The 19428-nt window shown below is 37.3% G+C and overlaps 1 protein-coding gene across 1 annotated transcript; it reads right to left on the reverse strand.

Annotated features, from left to right (window-relative positions):
• Window positions 1-4529: 4529 nt before the first annotated feature.
• LOC147506792 (chloroplastidic phosphoglucan, water dikinase (ATGWD3)) lies at window positions 4530-14661 on the reverse strand. Its single transcript, XM_086558836.1, has 19 exons — window positions 14443-14661; window positions 13743-14328; window positions 12695-12778; window positions 12477-12608; window positions 12242-12367; window positions 11980-12158; window positions 11147-11231; window positions 10582-10749; window positions 10430-10482; window positions 9209-9417; window positions 8973-9091; window positions 8714-8784; window positions 8418-8535; window positions 7680-7766; window positions 7482-7568; window positions 7323-7399; window positions 7031-7193; window positions 6085-6193; window positions 4530-5637 (listed from the first exon to the last, which is right to left on the reverse strand). The coding sequence occupies exons 1-19, from the start codon at window positions 14613-14615 to the stop codon at window positions 4715-4717; spliced, it is 3549 nt and encodes a 1182-aa protein (XP_086414962.1). The 5' UTR covers window positions 14616-14661; the 3' UTR covers window positions 4530-4714.
• Window positions 14662-19428: the final 4767 nt, after the last annotated feature.

Below are 19428 nucleotides of genomic sequence, written 5' to 3' on the forward strand. Positions count from 1 at the left end.
TGAGTACGTGCATGGTTGCTGCTGTTACTTATTGATTAGAATAAAGACGAGAGGGAAATTTTTAGTGAAGAAATGTATGGTTTTTGGTAAACAGAGAAGGGGAGTGACAAGTGTTTGTGCGGATGGGCTGGGTTAGGTTTTCAAGAAATTGGGCCAGAGAGCTGCTTCAAAAATAAAATTACTTTTAAAAACCTGAAAGTATTATTTTTGGGTTTTAATACCATTTCGTGAGTTTTCATTACTAAAAAGTCGTTGTTTGTTAAAATGTTTCGAATTTGGGGATATGACTCGCCCACCAAATCTTTATTTTCAAACTTTTCCGTCATCTCTTTTTACTCTTTAACCCTTTTTCATAAAAACAAAAATAAAAACTACTTCACGAGTACAGTTCTGTGATTCATATTCTTCACTTAAATTCTTTCTTTTTATGTCAAATTTATTTCTTCCACAATCTCAATGTACATAAATTCCGTCAGTACTCCGGTATTATTAAGGTCGGACTCTTTTCTCATTTTTAAATTCATTATATTGTTATTTCACTCATATTTCATATAAATTCATATGGTGTAATTTTTTATGACATTTTTGCTTGTATTTTTTAATATAAATTACAATATTATCCTTTTTTGCTTGAAGCAAAACGCACGGGTGCGTGCATCAGTCTAGTGGAATATATATGCGAACAAAATACGCATTTTAATTCAAATCGCATCCTCATGTCAGTCATGTGTTTGGGCCTAGTTTGGGGTTATTCAGTATACATGGTTGCAATATTATCCCCAAAAAGAATCTTGTGCATTGGAGTTTCTTATTTGTCTGGATTAATGGAGATAGCACAGTGAATGGCCTGACTGTCTATTAATAATAATGGCCAGCATCGAAATGCAAGTAAAGTCCAAAAAGAAAAAATGTTGTGGATCCCGATGACATCCAGGCAGCCAGATGGGGAGAAGAACTGAAGTCATCGAATACGTGAGAATGGAAGAAAAAGACAGGCCAAAGGGAACAAAGCATTGTTTTCTCGAAAACAACATAGATTGCCTGTCTTTGAGTTTGGAATTTAGACGGTCTATCTATCCAGTTTCAGCACACATGTAAAATCGAAATGTATCTCCTGTAATATGATCAGTTGTACACGTAACAGAAAACCGATATGGCAGCGACATCCGTCAATAAATATAGAGAGTGGCATATGTTTCAATTCCCTCCTGTTTCGCCTACAGTCCTCTGGTCTACCATTTGTAAATTTGTTTCAATATAACCACACGGAATGGGCATGGGCTGATTAAGCATCTAGTTCAAATATGACGAGGGATTCCTTGGACACAACCAACTTTCTCCTACGTCTTGCTAATTTTCTTCAATTCTGGATAATCATAGTAGCTTCATCTCAACGTTCATTCATTCTAGTCATCCCGAATCATTGGAGCATAAAGAAAGTTTTCATGCCAAACGAAAGCCGCGCCGAAACTCATTTACCTGATAACTGTTTGCACTTATGCTGCAAAATCCATATATTTCCGATTGCTTGGCATCAATTAACTTTCTTAACAAAAAAACGAGAGTAAGTTTTTCATACTAAACGAAAGTAATAAGCTGTTACAAGATCTCCCCCAGTGCCTTAGACATTACTAAATTTGTGTGTTGTGTTAGCTTCCAGCTGTTCTCACTTTTTCATTTTCTTAATCAAGATGACCATGCTCACATTAGGAAGGTTCTTTGTGTTCCGCGAGTGGAGGACAAGAATAGGTACATGAGAATGCTCAACATCTCAAGCACTGAGGACGGGATTGCGAACTCAATGAGCATTTTAGATCCAAAAGTGGTAGATTCTGACGGTAATGAACGAGAGGATGATAATATTTCTGCACTTGCAGGTCTGAAGTGCTGATCATGAAGTTTTTGTTTTTGTAATACAAGGTCATACTTGCTTATAGCCATTCCTTTGAGGGTTTTGTTTTCTTTGTTTTACTCCCAGAATTATTATATCCTTTACAAACATTTTAAAGTAAGAATTCGTTAATATGTCCAATGAGTTGGATGTTCTAAATGAAGAGGGTTAGAAGCCTTTAAATACTACATGAAAACCTTTTAAGTATTATAAGTTGAATTACGAGCCGTGACTAGGAGCCTCACAAGATAGATCAGCTAAATAAAAATAGCAAAAGGAATCTACAATTTTGGCATTTTGCACAGCTTGGGTATCAGCAAAAGAAATCTTAGACTTGCTGACTCGTGAGGAAGTCAGTTAATAGTGTTTCTGGATATCTGCGTTTCATTTTTATTTTATTATGAGTGTTGTGTTTATGAGTGTTTCATCCCAAATGTCTGTTAGGTCTTGGCGTTGCTACCAGTCTGATAGGTCCTCGCATCTTGATGACTACATTTCCTGTTTAAATGCTCTGGTAATCTCTATTGTTTTATGGTACCCACATCAACATGGGTACATGTCTCTACACTATATGATAGCCGAGATTTTAGGCATCCCCTCCCCCCTCCCCCCTCCCCCCTCCCCACTAGCCAGTAGTTATTTTTTGATTTCCCTATTTACACAATTTAGATGCCCCCCCCTCTTTACTTATAATTTAAAAAAACCTCCCGCATGTCGTTGAAATTAAATAATTATCTACCATTTTTTAAAAAATTATAAGAGCCCCGAATTCATTGAAGTTTTATAATTAGCCCTTGAATTACAGTTAAAATCCAAAGAAAGCATGGCTACTTATCGATCTCGAAAGAAACTAGGCTATTTATCAATCTCGAGAGAAACTAACGATGCGTAGCACGGTTTGCATACTTGTATTGAAAATGGATCAGAGTCATGTCCCTCGTGAGCTAAACCTAGAGTTTTTTAAGTAAAAAAAAATTAAATAGAGAATGAATAATAACAATTTAGTTACTAGCGAGTGCGGTTTGCCCTAAGATGTTAGTTGACGGTGAAAGTATCTTCAATTTTGACGTTTTCATATTAAAAATATCATTTGCCTAAAGGTTGGATGTTTTCCTGTAGAACATAATTGTTTTGTTGTGTGATTTAAACCTTTAAATCGTCTCCCAATGTACAGAGTTATTGTGGTTTTAATCTGACGCTAATTTCGAAATTTCTATGTATTTTCTGTTGCTGTTTCTGGGTCATCCTACGTTGTGTCCTGCTTTGTACTTCATAAATTGGACTTATGCTTCTATTTATAAATTGTTAATGAGTTGTCTTTGTTCGTATTATAATTTATTATTTTCATTTTGTTAAGATGATGGTTTCTGGGTAAAAAAAAAGTGACACAATATTACTCATGTTCTTGAGAATGCATTCATTTAGTGTATATCGTTTTATATTCTTACAACAAAAGAAAATGATTTTATTTCTACAGAAGAAGTGTGATAGTACAAATCATCCATAGTTCTAGTTCTAGGAAGCAGGCATCCCATCAACACCTGCTTGACTTGACCTGCTTCATTGGGCATAGCGTTTACAGCCCTAGTTGTGTACAAACTACAAACTACAACACTAAAACCTTATATCATTTGAGAATGTATAAGATTTTAGTGGGCAGCATAGGTGTGCCATAATAGTGGGCAGCGCAGGCATGTCATACTTGTGGGCAGGTAGGCAATATATAATTTCAGGGGTGAGGTTATAGTGCTGCCACAGTGAAAATATTAGCACACTAACTGAATCCCTGTATTTTTAATTTTTATTCTAAATTCAGTGAAGTCTACTGAGAGATGTAATGTATGATGCAGAACTGATCCAAAAAAACAAATGTATGATGCAGAAGATGTATTGGACGAAGGATCTTGCTTTTTTGTTTTAGGAGATAGCAAGTGGCTAGGAAAGCAATATGCTACTATTAGTTTGGGTTCTCACTACTATATCGAACGAAGATGTAGGCAAGAGTCTTACACTCTTAGTCTCTTACCAGTTTTTCTCGTGGCAAGTAAAACTGGTTGTGAAACTTAAATCTAAACATTCCCTAAAAATCAACAGTCCGTCTTTTTTCTCTTCTCATATTTGTGGCTGTATTGGAAAATTTCCAAATTTATTGACATGTAAATACTACCATTAAAACTCGGCAGTACCTTACTGACTATCAATGAAATCCTATAATGATATACTCCTTCAAAGCCTTGAGCTCCAGTAACTTTTCTTGGTTTTTCACAGGCTCACAGCTCCAGTAAATTTTCGGTCAATGACTTTTCTTCAAAATCCAAGTTCAGTACCAATCCCCAGTGTCAAAGCATATAAATATATCCACTGAGGTGGCATACAACAACACAGGTTGTCTCCATAAAAAAAAATGCCCCAGACCTTTGGCACTGAGATACATTATTCTCAAATGTGATGAGAAACACATTGCATTACAGAATCATATTACTTCTTGCTCAGGTGAATACTAGTTTGGGTATGCATCTGTTGCTGTAATTACACGCATGTTTACTTCTGCACACACACAAGCCCGAAGGAAGAACGCTGACATGTATAGCAGCTAACAAGTTTCGACTCTTGGAGTTTACATGCATATACACAGCCATGGGAAACGGTAATAACTCATTAAAGATCTTACATTCTTACACCAATATTACATTATAAACCAACAGTATCATTCAATGTTGCTAAAGGGTGCTTTTTCATATCAGGTAAAGTTACTATAATTCATAATCTTCTCTGTGTGAGCTAACAATACAGAACAACACAATTATTATTTAAAGTGTGTATTTATTGCGAGGTCTTGATGCTTTTATCAGGGCTGCGTGTCTGCACGATATAGATGTCTTTGCCAATCACACATCCTTCTACATCCTGTGGGCATCCAAACTTCTGCTCTAGGAAAAATCCGACAGCACAGAGGCGCTGACCAAGCTGTGAACGGAAGATTGGGTCCACGGATAACGGCTTCTTGCTATAGTCTACTGTCAAATGGGTCATTTCGCCATCAGTAGGGCCTGAACCAAGTACCAACAGCTCCTCACTGAAATTCGCAAATGCTAGAGTCCGTACTTCTCCATCAAATTTTCCACAAGACAAGCGCCAGGGAGTCCCACGGGTGCCAGAAGCTAAGGTTTCACCAAGCCCTGGTGCAATTTCGGCTACGACAGAGTTAGTGTCTCGGTCTGTTGGACTCATTGTGTGGAGCACAAAGGATAACTCTGGGGACAGCATTTCTTGCACAAGTACTGCCATGGTAGCATCCTTCTGTGGCACACCAGCAGCACGTCGGCTTAGAACTGCCCTCCTTGTGTATAAAGAAGCCCATACTCGAGCAACAGCATTTCCAAAAATGTTCGGGTTTGAAGGGTGAACATTTGGAATCGAGTCATACAATCCCGCAGCAGACATTCCAGCTAAGTCCTCAACATTGGCACTCGATCGAGCAATCAAACGTTTGCTGTCAGGAAATATCCTGGCTATGTTATTGATGATCTCAGTGGAAGGGCGTTGGGTTGATATCAGTTCCTGGAGCTCAGAGCATAACTTATCCAGTTCACCACCTTCCACCTTGGCAGTTTCTATCTTTTCTACAAGGGATCTAAAAGCTTTGATAGAGCCGCTTTCCTCTAATGCTGATTCCATAGTCCCAAAAGTGATAACTGCCCCAGCAGGGACAAGAAACAACGCCGGCACTCCTTGGTCACTGTAGACTGCCATTACCAAGAGCAAGCTTAAATCAATAAAATTGGTTGAAGGACTATACTAGGCTTCAGGGAGCATTTGAAGTTTCTGTCATATAGCTCATGGTTTTTCCTTGGACAAGACACAAAAAAAAAGTAAAAGTACATAAAAAGCTAGTTCCTCAGCTTTAAGCAATTCTAAGTCATAAGACATCTAGTAAAGAACACTTGGCTCATATATCCATTACTTTTCTTGTTATTTTTCTTTTTGCTTCCCAGTCCTTTCTTTTCTCGGGAATACTGCTAGAACTGATGGGTTGTTTTATTTAATTTTAAAAGGTCAGGACAAAATTATATGGAAGCAGTCAACTAGAGTATAAGTTTATGAAATACTTTTTATATAGATATCAATCACAACAACTAGAAAATGGGCAGAATCGTGAATTATGGTACATGTATTTACAGATCTATATTTACCTTTATCTGAAAGTGCCGCCAAAGAAGCCAATTGACCACAAGCAAAGGCCTTTGCACCTGATGTGTGAGTATCTGCATCTCTGAGCACTTGAACACCCAGAGAAATACCCTAACAAATATTGAGTTAGAATAGACATCAAATAAAACACCAAGCAGGTAGTAATTGGCTGCAGTAAAATGAAGAAACAAACAATCTGTAGGGGTAATATTCCCCCAGTGTCCTAAAGACACGTGGTAGAGTGAGATTACACTGAAAGATCGTTATCAGAAAGGGAATGGAGCATAAGATAATGGCTCTAGAATTGATTTGGTCAGTTCTGGTCAATTCCTACGAGTTCAGGACAGTCCCTTTAGTTTGACCAGTCAGTTCAGCGAAGTAGTTCGGGAACTGGACAGATCCAGAACTGGATGACGACCTTGTACAGTTGTATTTCAATATTAGAAGGACTCTTGGACGTGTTTAGAATAAGTGTTCCTTTTAGAGCAGACTTCCAAGTCTAAAGGTTTATTATGGAAACCTAGTCCAACTATGTCTCTTTCTATGTGATAACTTCTATTCTGATGTTGATCCTATCTTGACAAGGAAAAATGAAACCCTAGCTAGAAGATGGTTTCTTGGTAGCCAAGGAAACCTTATTCTAGGGCCTTCCATAAGTCACTATATATAGGAGGCAGCAGCAGTATGGGAACAGGGGAGGAAACCTTAATGGCCAAGATATAGAGGAATCCCTAGTCCCACTCACTATGCTATTCAGTCCCATAAAGAACTACAGCAGACTTATTCCTGAAAGAGGATACATAGGCAGCCACCTTCATGGTTCAGTCCATATTATCAAACACTCCTATTGGTTTCAGCAGATACGCTTTAAACTTTAAACTAGAACACGGTGGGAAGACATCAACACAGGATTGTGGGAATCTAGAAAAACCCCTACACAATCTATACCTGATTTGAGTTGGATGTTTTAACTATAGACCAGGAAGACGACTGGGGTGATGGGGGTTCTGATCCAGATGAAATTCCATTTCGTGAAAGAGCAGGCAACACCTCTTTGTTTCCATTTAGAGTAGAAGGAAACAAGTCAACACCAGCCGAAGATGCTTCCAACCTGAAAAATATCACCAACATAAATATAATAAGAGGCTAAAACAACATATCATTAACAGTAGAAAAGACAGCTTTGAACCTTAGGATGTCTAGAATAAGCTTTTAATTATTGGTGTTCTTAGAAAACGACCTCACAGATTGGCCATTAAGGCTTCGGATGTGAGAAATTTTGTCTTCATCTTCGCATGTGACAAAAACCACCTTCTCCTGCAAGTTATCACAAGTGTTGTGATTGCTTATTTCATTTTAAAGTAATGAACATGCTGACAATCTGTATCACATGACTTACTTGCCGGGCCCTAACACCAAGATGTGACAAGTGAGGCAGTTCTTGCAGAAGAACCACACCAACAACGTTATTCCCAGAAGCTGTGACCTGCATGTTACAGCACCCCACATTGAGCTTATTATGCTACTGGCCAGATGCTACACAAGCTTCTAAAAAGTCATTAAGGTAGCAGATTAACAAAAAATCAACAGGCAGAACCTCCTCATCTCCATCAGCTTTATTCACAACAAGAATTATAGGTCCCACCGTTGATATTTGGGAAGATCCAGAGGCAATACTCTCAACCTGAATAGCAAATTAACCTGAGCATATCAGGCACGGAATATAGCAACAGAATCATCAACTAATGCTAATGCAATCTATATACCAGTGAAACAAGAAGAGCGTAAGTGACTACCGTCTTCTCTAGGCAGGCTAAAAGATTATAATTAAACCGAAAAAAAAAATATTTAGCCAAGAAAGGGTGGTTCAACACAAAACAAAAACAAAAAGTGAAAAATAACAACAAATAAAATGAAAAATTAACAAACTTCAGTTTCAAGAAGTACACTATGCTGCTGCATGTAAAGTAAAGCTTATTGCTTATTTGCTTATTGCTCTTTATTATATCAGACTACACATTACGAAACTCAAACTTAGGTATTTTAGTATTTAGAATAACCTAGAAAACACACAGTAAAATTTCCAGTAAAGTTAAACTGTGATTCCCCCTTTTTTGATGATTCCTTATTGTTAGAGTTCTAAGGGACAGTAGGAACTTTATTATGTTTCTATTATGTAAACCCTACTATTTTCCTATATAAAGATGTGTGAGAGAAGGACGAAATCAACTAAGGCCGCACAATCTTTTCTCTCTTTTTCTCCAAACTTTTTCTTCTGCTCATATTCAATAGCGTAAATATTATTTTACTCTTACTATGAAAGTTTTAAATATACCTGTACAAGAGTCCCAACAGCATCTCCTGGGACAAGAACATCCCAACCTTGGGACCCTAGTATGCTTCTTGTAGCTTTTAAAAGCAGGGTACAAATTTTCGAGACTTGAAAAATAACACTACAGGTAAAATTTGAGTGAAGGTATTAGATAGAAGATCAAATTTTATAAACATCACAAGATTTAAGAAGACAACTATACAAGATACCTCTGTGTGAATGAAAAGACAGGAAACAAAAGTAGAGAAAAAAAAAGATAAGACAAGGATGAAGAAAAAAGAATGACAAAGAGACAATACCTGGCCCGAATCTCAGCTTCAGTATAGGTCCTTACATTGTTCTCAGGAACTCCAAGTGCTTTCCCGAGCATCTGCATTACCAAGGAAGAATGTTTGCATCAGCACCCTCATTGTCATCTTCCAGTCCAGTTTCAAGTACCAAAAATACTGCTTCAGCAGCCTCAAGTAAAGCATTCAACATGACCATAGCAAACTAACAGTAGAATTACGTAATCTGTCTTCGAAAGTAATTGCTAAGAGGAGAAGCAATGTAATAGACCTGCACTCGATGAGGGAAAATCTGAAGAAGAGCTTCAGAATATTCTTCAGTAATTCTCCTTGATCTATCAAAAGTAGCTTTCAGTCTCAATCCCCAAATGGTTTTACCATCCTCGCTGCCTGACAAAATATTCAAAAACCACGAATAAAAAGATATACTTAGAAACATTAAGAACAAAATTAACTCAGAGAAACTCAAAGAGTAGTCATCCAGTTCGTTCAAAACTGAGAAAATACCTTCTCTTTCAGTTAGACCTTTCTGCTTCCATGCTAGGAGCTCATTCTCAATCGCGGTACATTCCTCTAGCTTCCAACCAGAAAGTCCCAACTGGCGAATCCCAACAGCTAGAGCATCAAGTGGATCATTCCAAGAACTTGCGTTCACAGGCCCTGCATTTTGTGCTAGCCAAGACAGCCCACCCATAGCTTCGAGTGCATTAAGGAATCTATTTAGAGCAAACACAATCTAAAATGATTTAGTACTAAGAAGACCTCATCTAATAACTCAGTACAGCTTCACCAAATAAAACAATGAACGCCAAGTTAGATAAAGACCTGCTATAAAAGTAGTAAACTTGATATTTATTTTCTTTAATCGATTCAATTTATCAAAAATACTTTGTCAATTTGGCCACTGCAAGAGTTCATCTGCTTCATTGCAATGCCATACTCATTTGTTATTTGGTCATACTAACAGTTCCAATATATTAAAGATGAATCCCATTTTTCCCATTTTGACTTAAAGAAAGGTGTTCACTATAACATAGCTCTATCTAAGTACATGCATGGTGTAGGATTTCCGGAACTATTCAAAGATTGCTTCTATTCACAGTGAAGACTACCTTTTATTGCATTCTTGATAAACCACATAGAAAACTATTACACAGAACCCATATGTGTAACCTTTTTATCCCAAACCGCACTTTAACAAATGACTACTATACCCTTACATAATAACCTAATTATCCTTCTTTTCCTAACAGCTTGGTTATGTTCTCTTTCTTTACTATTACTTAGGCAAGCTGGACTACCACAGAAACCACATTGTTCCAGTGTAATGTGTACACCGCCCTGAGCTATGGGCTCTACAGAGTTGATGCAGCAGAAGCATGATGCGTAATTGCAATAAAATTCATAAAAACAAAATGAAAACATAGATATTTGACCTTCAGTCAAGCACCTGAAACAGCTTATAATGGATTGTTTTTTAAAGTCCTTGTTCAGAAGTCCTCATTCCGCCAAGAAAGGTGCTTATTGCCTTCTTTTTCTTGTTACGTGTTAATACTATTTGTGAGAGTATCAACTAATAAATATTTAGCTCTGATCAGTAACGCATTACCGATCAGAAAAAAAATCTATAACGCATTACCCCAGACAGAAAGACTAAATAGTACTTGAACATAGACCATAACTATTGCACATAATAAGAACTAAATCAGAGGAATCTTTTAAATGCACCTGCTTAAAAGAACAAAAGAGTAGTCCTCAAGCCCAATCTCACAAAGGCGCCACTGCACAGGAGCAAGATCATTTAGGAAAAAATGCTTTACTTCAGGAAACCACTCCATCATGAAACATGATAAATAAGTATTTATCTCATCTCAAAAGACCTTTTGACGCATTGCGATTGCAGCATCAGGAGCATCATTCCGAAGGCCACTTTCAAGACCTTTCACAAGCAGTGCTCTTAAAGACGACAAGGATTGCAACGCTTTCATCAGTAGATCAGCCCCATCCTTCTTCAAGAAATTGCCAGGTTCGTCCATTTTGTCTAAACTCTGCAAAATACAGTTCACCCATATATTAGCCATTTGCGGTTCAAGATTAGGATCTATTGAGAGTACCCACATTATGTAGGTCCATCTAATCTCCACAAACTATATATAGATTTTTCCGAGTTTACTTGCCCCAACGCATTCAAATGACCGAAATGAGTATATTTTAGGCTTTCCATCTTTCTTTCGTGTGGACATTAACTAGATTTTCAATCGATGAAACAACATTCTGATTACTTGCAATTCTAGTTCATTAAGAGTCTAAGAAAAAATCAATATAGAGAACCTGAGTTGTGTAGCATATGTTAGCTCTGCTTGATTAACAGCATAACTGATTTGGGTGAAACTATAACTTTCACCCCGAAATGAGAACAAAGTAATTAAAGCACAACATAAATACCTTCTTGCACTCTAGAAATAAAGAAAGAGCTGATAAGGTTTTTCCATCCAGAGAATCCTTAATTGATTCAAGTTGCTCCGTGAGGCTGCAATAGCACGTGTAAGAGTTATCACACCAAATCTGTCGCCGATTCTATTTTTCACATAAAAATTAAATCACTTATATCTATAGCTACAGTTGCTGAATTCCACGAAAGAAATAAAGTAAAGTTAATTCCTAGAACGGTTTCGTGGATGATAATTCAAGTACTTAACTTTGTTTTTAAATAACAACTCATAAGGCGAGCCAACCAAAGAGAAGAAGAGGAACCAAGTACTTGTGAAAATTGTTTGAGAGAGAGAGAAGAAGAACCAACCTACTAAAAAACTAAACACACAAAAACAGGTTATGTAGACAATATGCACGCCAACTATAAAGTCCGGGGAGGCGGGGACTCTAACAAAATTTCATCTCTGGAGTAGTAAGATCCTTTGAGCAACTAAATAAGTATATCATAACTGTGACATGGTCATTTGGACAGACATGAGCCGCATCTTTCATATGCCTACCAAGTAGTTATGTAGAAAAAAAAAAGTTGGCATCATCATTAAGTAATTGCACATGCAGCTTTGATAAACCAAAACAAATAATAACCCATTCAGATGATTCTGTGGACACTTTTTCTTTTTCATGTATCATGACGGTCTTTTTCAGAAAATTCACGAAACAAATAATAAGAATATGTGAAGTTATAAATAAATCTTGGTAAATAAGGAGAACCGCGACATGCATTGAGAATAGCATGTATATGTTGTGCGTGTCAGGTCATATTCAAAAGGAATCATGCAAAATACCTTCCTGCGTTGAAAAAGTCCTTCAGTTCATTATGAAATATTCTAAATTGTTCAACAAATGCTTCATTATATTCCCCAGCGTTCCTCGTAATTCTGGCAAGCATTGCTTCAGTAGCAATCAGATCTTCTGGGCCTGCATTACGATGAAGCTTGTTCTGTATAGTATGCTTGATTTCTTGCTGGACAATGCAACAGATTCAGTACTTAATACAAGACAACAAAATTTTAATCACTGCACCAAGCAATTCAATATATATATAACCTTCAGATCATGAGGGATGTCATTCCGATGAGCAATATCTCTTATTCGAGTAAGGGGAACAGACGCAGTAAATTCTGACTTGAATGATGGAAGGCATGGATGAATTTTGCGAATAACAAGTATCTCCTGAATATAGTTCAATAAAGAGAAGAACTCTTTAGCAATAGAAGTGCGGTTTGACTGTTAGGTTCAATAAAGAAAATGTGCATAAAAGTACTCCATCAAACAAAGTTACCGAAGGAGATGCATCCTTCCTGTATGACATACTCTCCAGTTCGCGAAATATGAGTCTAGAAATCTCGGCGGGTCTGTTTGGTCGGTGATGACCTCCATCTTCAAAGCATGGAATTTGCCCTATATTTATCCACTGCACAAGAAACATATTGTCATAAGCTTAAGGCCTGTAAAAACTAATTCAATAACAACACTTGAAGCAAGCAATAATTGCACAACCTTAAGATAGATAGAAGAGTATATCAGAGCCTCCAAGCGATCACCAGTTTCCGTACCTACCAACAGTTCACGGACAACTTCTAGCTGCATTGCATACAGAGGCAAAAAATTTAAAATGTAAAGACCATATTAAGTTTAACAGAGAAGAAAGGTCGCAGTCTACATAGATTAATGGCATTCCACAGAACAACCAGTAAACCAACAACCATAACGCAGAAGGAAGATATTTTAAACAAACAACTGACATAACTAGAAAAGGATTGCAAGAACTAAGAAGATTGAGAGAAGGTTAATAATAGATGGAGAATTAGTAGTGAATATTAGACTGCCTCAAGCGACACCTCCACCTTTTAAAAGATCGGTTCTTTTAGATTCTTTATAGCATCATATATAATTTCTTATTAGCACAAGGAACTATGTATAAAAGACTTGGACCCCTGCTCTTGAATGATCTCTACTCATTGTGGGGCAAGGGAACACAGAGTTGATGTGCTAATATCTCTTCCAAAAAGATTAAAATGTTGTGTAATGAAGTGGAGACATTGTACCCATGAAGGCATGTCTTTGGCAATTCTCAGCCGATATGGTTTGACAATATCGTCAACTCGTCTTGTTCATTGACATAGCACAAGGGTACAGCTAGGATATGATCTAATCACTCTCCGTCTATAATTAGTCTTTTGATGCTAACGATAGCTACATACCTTGATGTTTGGTTTTTATCAAGGTGATGCACTCGTGACAGTATGCTATGTGACAATGTGCAGGTAATCAAAGGTTTGGAAATCCATACTACGGCATTATCTAACTACTATTAACACTTTAAGCAAACAGAAAACATTAAGTAATAATATATCCCAAAAATGATATATACAATCAAAGTTTATCCTCCATGAATTAGCATTTGTGACTTTAAGTGTGGGAACCATTGTCTTGTAAGACGAATCCAACTTTGATTGAATGGCATCAGCCAAAAGTTGGATTCCAGCCCGCAATTTGCATGTCAAAGTTCGTGGCAATTAAAAACTACTACAATGAAGAATCATACCTTTCGCCGCCAATTCCGACCATTCCGATCACCTATCACTAAGTTCAAAGCAAAGCCTTCAAGACCACTAGTATCCCAGTTCCTGCTTCCTTCTTTATCTCTATGCTCATTAGACTTCATAAATGATGCAGCTCTCCCTTTCCATTGCTCAACAAAAGGACTTGGCTCTCCTCCAATTACATTCTCCACCTCGGCATTCTTAGACCCACCCTTAATTTCCTTCAATTCAATATTATCACCTGAACCAAAAGGTATCAGCTCTACATTTTCAGCAGTCTTATTCCAATGACAAGCCAACTCAAAACTACCGCCATTCGGCAGCTTCAAAACTCGATTATCACCTCCTTCCCAATTCAAACTCTTATCATTCTTCACAACAACAAATTTAAACTCAACAGATTCACCTCCTCTTGATTCCACCTCACAAACCCACCCATTCTCAGTCCAATTCATCTTAAAACTTTTCTTCCATGATCCCAACTCCTTCAAAGACCCAAACATTGCCACAGTCTCACCAAACTTAACTTGGTGATTTAAACGAACCTTAATCTTAACTTTCCCACTTCCTTGTTTCGACATATTTTCTCTATTAACATAAAAAAGAACACATTTTTAGTCATTGATCATTACTTATACACAAAACTATCAAAAGGGGTTATGCAAAATTGAGGAAAGGAATAAAATATATACTTTGAAGTACCTTTCAGCGAAGGAAACACCAGTGCAAGTGATTCTGCCAAGTTTCGGATCATGAGAAGAAGGGAATGAGATTCTGTGCTTGTGAAAAGTTGTTGTATTTGAGGTTGTGGGATTTAAGAGGGGTTGTTTATAAGTTGATGTGAAGTTAAAGAGACGAGAAGAGGAAGAAGCCATTTTTTTTTGGCTTGTGGAGTGAGAAATGAAGTTTTGAGCTATGCTCTAGTTAAAGTGTTGAACTGACATGGGAAATAGATTTGTTAGCTTGTCAGCTACTGCCACGTGTGACCATAGATATTTGTGTGTGCTAGAAATAGAATAATGTGAAGACCCCGTGACCAAGTTATCGTGTCGACCTTTTGGGATCACTTATAGAATGAGTTTGCTATCTCGAAAGATTTCTTGACAACAGTTTTTGGAGAGTGATTTTGATTTTGAATGGTTTTACACTTTTACTACGTCTCACCTACGTTGAAGAAGTGAAGCTATTTGGGACATGGCCTAGAATTTCTAACTCACATAGACAAGGATCTCACCAGTAACTTGCTCTTGAAGTATGCTATTCCAGTAAGTAGATGGAGTTGTCGATGTATCCATAAAATATACAAGGAAGTGATCACGGAGAGAATTTATTATCTTCACAGTTGTGTAAAATAATAACACTTGAAACTCCTAATGCATGGATGAATTTGAATTTTCTTGGCATATCCCCCGCCCCCTCATGGCAAGGCTGCTGGTTAATTTGAAATTGACTAGCGTCGTCTGGAGAGCCTTCAGGTCGGGCTGGTCGCCATCCAATTCTCTAATGACCGTAAAGTGCATCAATAGCTAGGAAGGAAGCTCCACCTTGGTACTGCCTGAACCTTGCTGGTACAGTAGTACATCAAGCACACTGAAACAGTACAAAGCAGGAGCCAACGTAGCTTAGTTAGTAAAGTTTGTGGGAGGTGGGCCGTGCACCTGGGTTAGAAACCCCAAACACCATAATAGAACTAATAACGCATCACAATAAAAAGATGAAAGTTGATCAATAAATGCAAAACTTACAATGGCGGGAGATTGCAATCCTTCAGTGGAGTACTTCGTTACATAAGGTTCAAACCCCAGGATCAAAATTTGGCTCGTAGTCACAAGGCCTAAGAAGTTTCGACTGGGCACCCTGTTTAGATAAAAGAACAGTAGACTGAATAGTATTCTGATATCATTCCAGTGAATAACCTACTTGCTAAAATTATACTCGAACAGATCAGGAAGCCAAACAATGTGGGCACTTCCATTGACTGCTGGATCCCCACTATTCCATATAAAAAACCTAGTGGTCCTCATCCTAACAGTACTGTTATATATGTATCAGATCTCATTACTAATAATGATTGGAATAAAAATATTATTGATGACTTATTCACTGCAGATATTGCTACTGCTATATATAATATCAAACTAAGTCTAAATGAAAATTCTGATCAGGAAAAATGGATTTGGACAGTTGAATCCAATGGTAAATTCACTGTAAAGTCAACCTATAACTGGTACATGAAACACAATTTGTCTACTGAAACTCAAAACTTCAATACTCTAAATACTAAAACATGGAAGGCTATCTGGAACGACTGGAAGATTAACTTACCTTTAAGAATAAAACAATTTGTCTAGCAAGTTTTACAATCCATTCTACCTACTAAACAATTTTTAGTTAAAAGACATATTGGTGTTGATGATTATTGCCCTAGATGCAACAATGCTCCTGAATCCATTGATCATGTTCTCATTACTTGTCCTCTTATAACCAATATATGGTTTTGCAGCCCCCCTGACACATATAGAAAACTACATCTTTCAAAGGCATCCTAATCCGTATTCTAACTGAGCCCCATGACACAGACACAACTCTACATAACCGTACCCTCTTTGCAAACCTTGCCTACTTTATTTGGTTTGATAGGAATCAAATCAGTCATAATCAACCTAATCAAACGCGCCTTCTATCATATAAGAATGACGAATCAGTTCCATAAACAACAGCATGCAATAAGCACTCATCTCCTTGCTGATTATGCAAGCAGTCATAGGCCTTGTTTCCCTAAACGAAAGAGAAAAACATGTGGTTCCTTAGAGAAACCTCTACGCTAGGAAGAATCATCTGGAAACTGAGTCGAATCCTTAGCAATTTGCTCGTCCGCCAAATTTACTTCTCAGATAGATCGAATTGGAAGTCCCGAAATAAAAAAAATTGTACCTATATTTCTAGTGGATATCAAATGTGCAAAACTGAAAATGTGGTAAGAATTAGAAGCAAACACCCTTAAGAGTTGCATTCTGCAACCTTGGATTAAGACCTGCTATACAGCACCCATTTATTGCAACTGATCGTATATGTTCGAATGTTTGCTAACAGTGCACTAAAAACCAATTTATTCGTTTACCCCATTTCATCTATGTTCATAACATGACGCTTTCACCTAGCTTTGGTATTTCTGAATGAGAATTAAGGGCTTCTTGTCCTATTTTCTTCTGAAATAAAGTGTCCATGCATGCCTGGTCCCAATTCAAGCATTCCACCTTGATCTTTCTGTCTGCCTCGGTGAATCCACACACATCATAGTTGTATTCTTATGAATGAAAAATCAAGTCGCTCCCATATGCGTCTTCCACACACATTTCTTCTTATGTCCTCGGAGGCAAGTATCGATCCTTCCTATCTGGCCATGACAATCCCACTCTTTCTCCAATGTCTTTTTGAACAAGTCCCAGCTGGTGTGGTTTACATCCTTTGATATCACTAACCATATGACAAAGTCAAAACAGCACCAATTTTTGTTAGGAACTCACAGTTGATTTTCCTTAAATGCCGCCCACGCCGTACAATCCTAAGATTCCATCATCTTCTTCTTCAAGCATATTCCATGCTTTCTTAAAGATTGAATCCAAGCCTACAGTGGGGTACTCAGAAACCACTTGTACTGGGGCCGGAAGTACGTGGAATAATCTCAGCTACAACTTGAAAGTTTCCTTTGCTCCATAGATCTTCCACTAGTGTTGATCTCTTAACTAATCACTTTCTTGCCAAACGTACATGTAGATAATCCAGCAGTTCTTGGGACAAAAATCACTACACAACTCCTGACCTCCCCCTCCAGATATTGAGACCCTTACTGTAATTAAGATTTGATCCACCTCACTCTCCCTTGCTTCTACTCTTGAGCCACCCAGTCACTCCGTGGGTGCGAATAAGTAGTCGTCCCTCTTCAGCGTCGACCCTTAGATGGTTGTGAGAAAGATTAGCGCGCTAGTGACTCAAGTTCAGTGGATGCATGCACATACGACATATATATAACGCGTATAACACCATCTCCTAGCTAATCTAAATCATTCAATTCCAATCATCCATATATTTGTTAGGTCCAAGGATGCATATCATGATATAGTGATGTTTGTGTGATTAAGCTCATTATATTGGAGTGATTTTTTGCTCCAGCGTTCGTTCCTCCAAGCACTCCAAGGAAATTATCAGCCACGCACGTCTCATTTTTCCAAAAAAAAAGGTAGTTACACCTCGCACAAAATTCTCAAAATTCCCGATTTTACTAGTTTGTCCCTCAGTCATAACTAAAAAGGAAATAATTAAAAAAAAACATAAACAAAACAAAAAAAATGAACTAAAATATGAAAACACAATGGATGCATTAAGAACAAACTAACAAACACTATCGATCGACTGGATTTTTTGTTTTCTAAATTTGCCCTTGCACATATTTTCTATTTACAATAATCTAATCAGATTTTATTTGTAATTTGTTGTATTTGATAAGGGTAAATATGTAAATATATTATTCAACTCTAATTAGAGTGGCCAAATATTCAACTTTAGAGTGGCCAACAATTGCGGCTAGGCTTATGCTGGAATTTAATGGGTTTTTAGCTACTGGGCTCGGTTGCAATTTGGTTGTGCTTATTTTGGGGTTTCGGTTGTATTTTTTTTTAAATCAACCTTGCCACATTGACTAGGCTTTTGTTGGGCTCGGGCTTTCGTTGCTTGGTTAATTTGACAGCTCTCAATTTCACGCTCATAGAGCGTGCCCAAAATGCTAGTTATTATTAACACGCGGGAAGAAGATGAAGAAGAAATAACACGTTTGTTAGTTTATTCCACTTTACATTTCTTTTATTTCCTTTATAAGAGACAAACTAGTAAAATTGAGAATTTTGTGACGGTTGTAACTTCCGTTTATTTTTGGGAAAAGACGAGACGTGTATGACTCAAAATTCTCTTGGAACGCTTGGAGTAACCAACGTTAATTCATAGAGTTTATTTCGACCATTAATATTTTTGGAGAACATCAGCATAAGCAGTGTCCCAGCGGCACGTACTGACGTACTAATGATTGACAAGCGAGCGAGATATTGACAACCGTATTGCGAAATTTTGGCGTTGTAATATCGATGTATATCGATATAGTTTGGGTGTGGGTGTACTCAAAGATGTTTTGGGTGTAAATAATTGATATATTGTCGATATATATTATTTTTTTGGTACACCGACATTGATATTTCCGACATATATCTACCGAATATTGAATCCTTTTATATAAAACTTTATATCACCGATATAATCGATATTTCCGATATATATCATTTGACTTTTTTACTAATTTTTAATATAAATATTTTCGAAATATCCGATATATATCGGCGATATATCTGATATATATGAGTGGCGACAATTTCTCGACGGTGGGTATAACTCTGTATCAGTGTTCGTGATTCCGAACGAAACTTCGGAATTCCGCCCAATATTTCGGTTTTCTAAAAAACCGGAATTCCAAATATAGTGTCGAAATATTGAAAATTCTGAAATCTACCAAAATTCCGAATACAATAGGGGTCGAAATTTGATGAATTTTGGTTTTTGGATTTGTCGGAATTCCGAGAATTCCAAAATCCCAAACTATGCTCTGTATACAGCTTGGTAGGGTAGTGTGAAGCAGTTAGG

The sequence above is a fragment of the Coptis chinensis genome, chromosome 4 (genome assembly GCF_015680905.1).
Source record: "Coptis chinensis isolate HL-2020 chromosome 4, ASM1568090v1, whole genome shotgun sequence".
Taxonomy (NCBI): Eukaryota; Viridiplantae; Streptophyta; class Magnoliopsida; order Ranunculales; family Ranunculaceae; genus Coptis; species Coptis chinensis.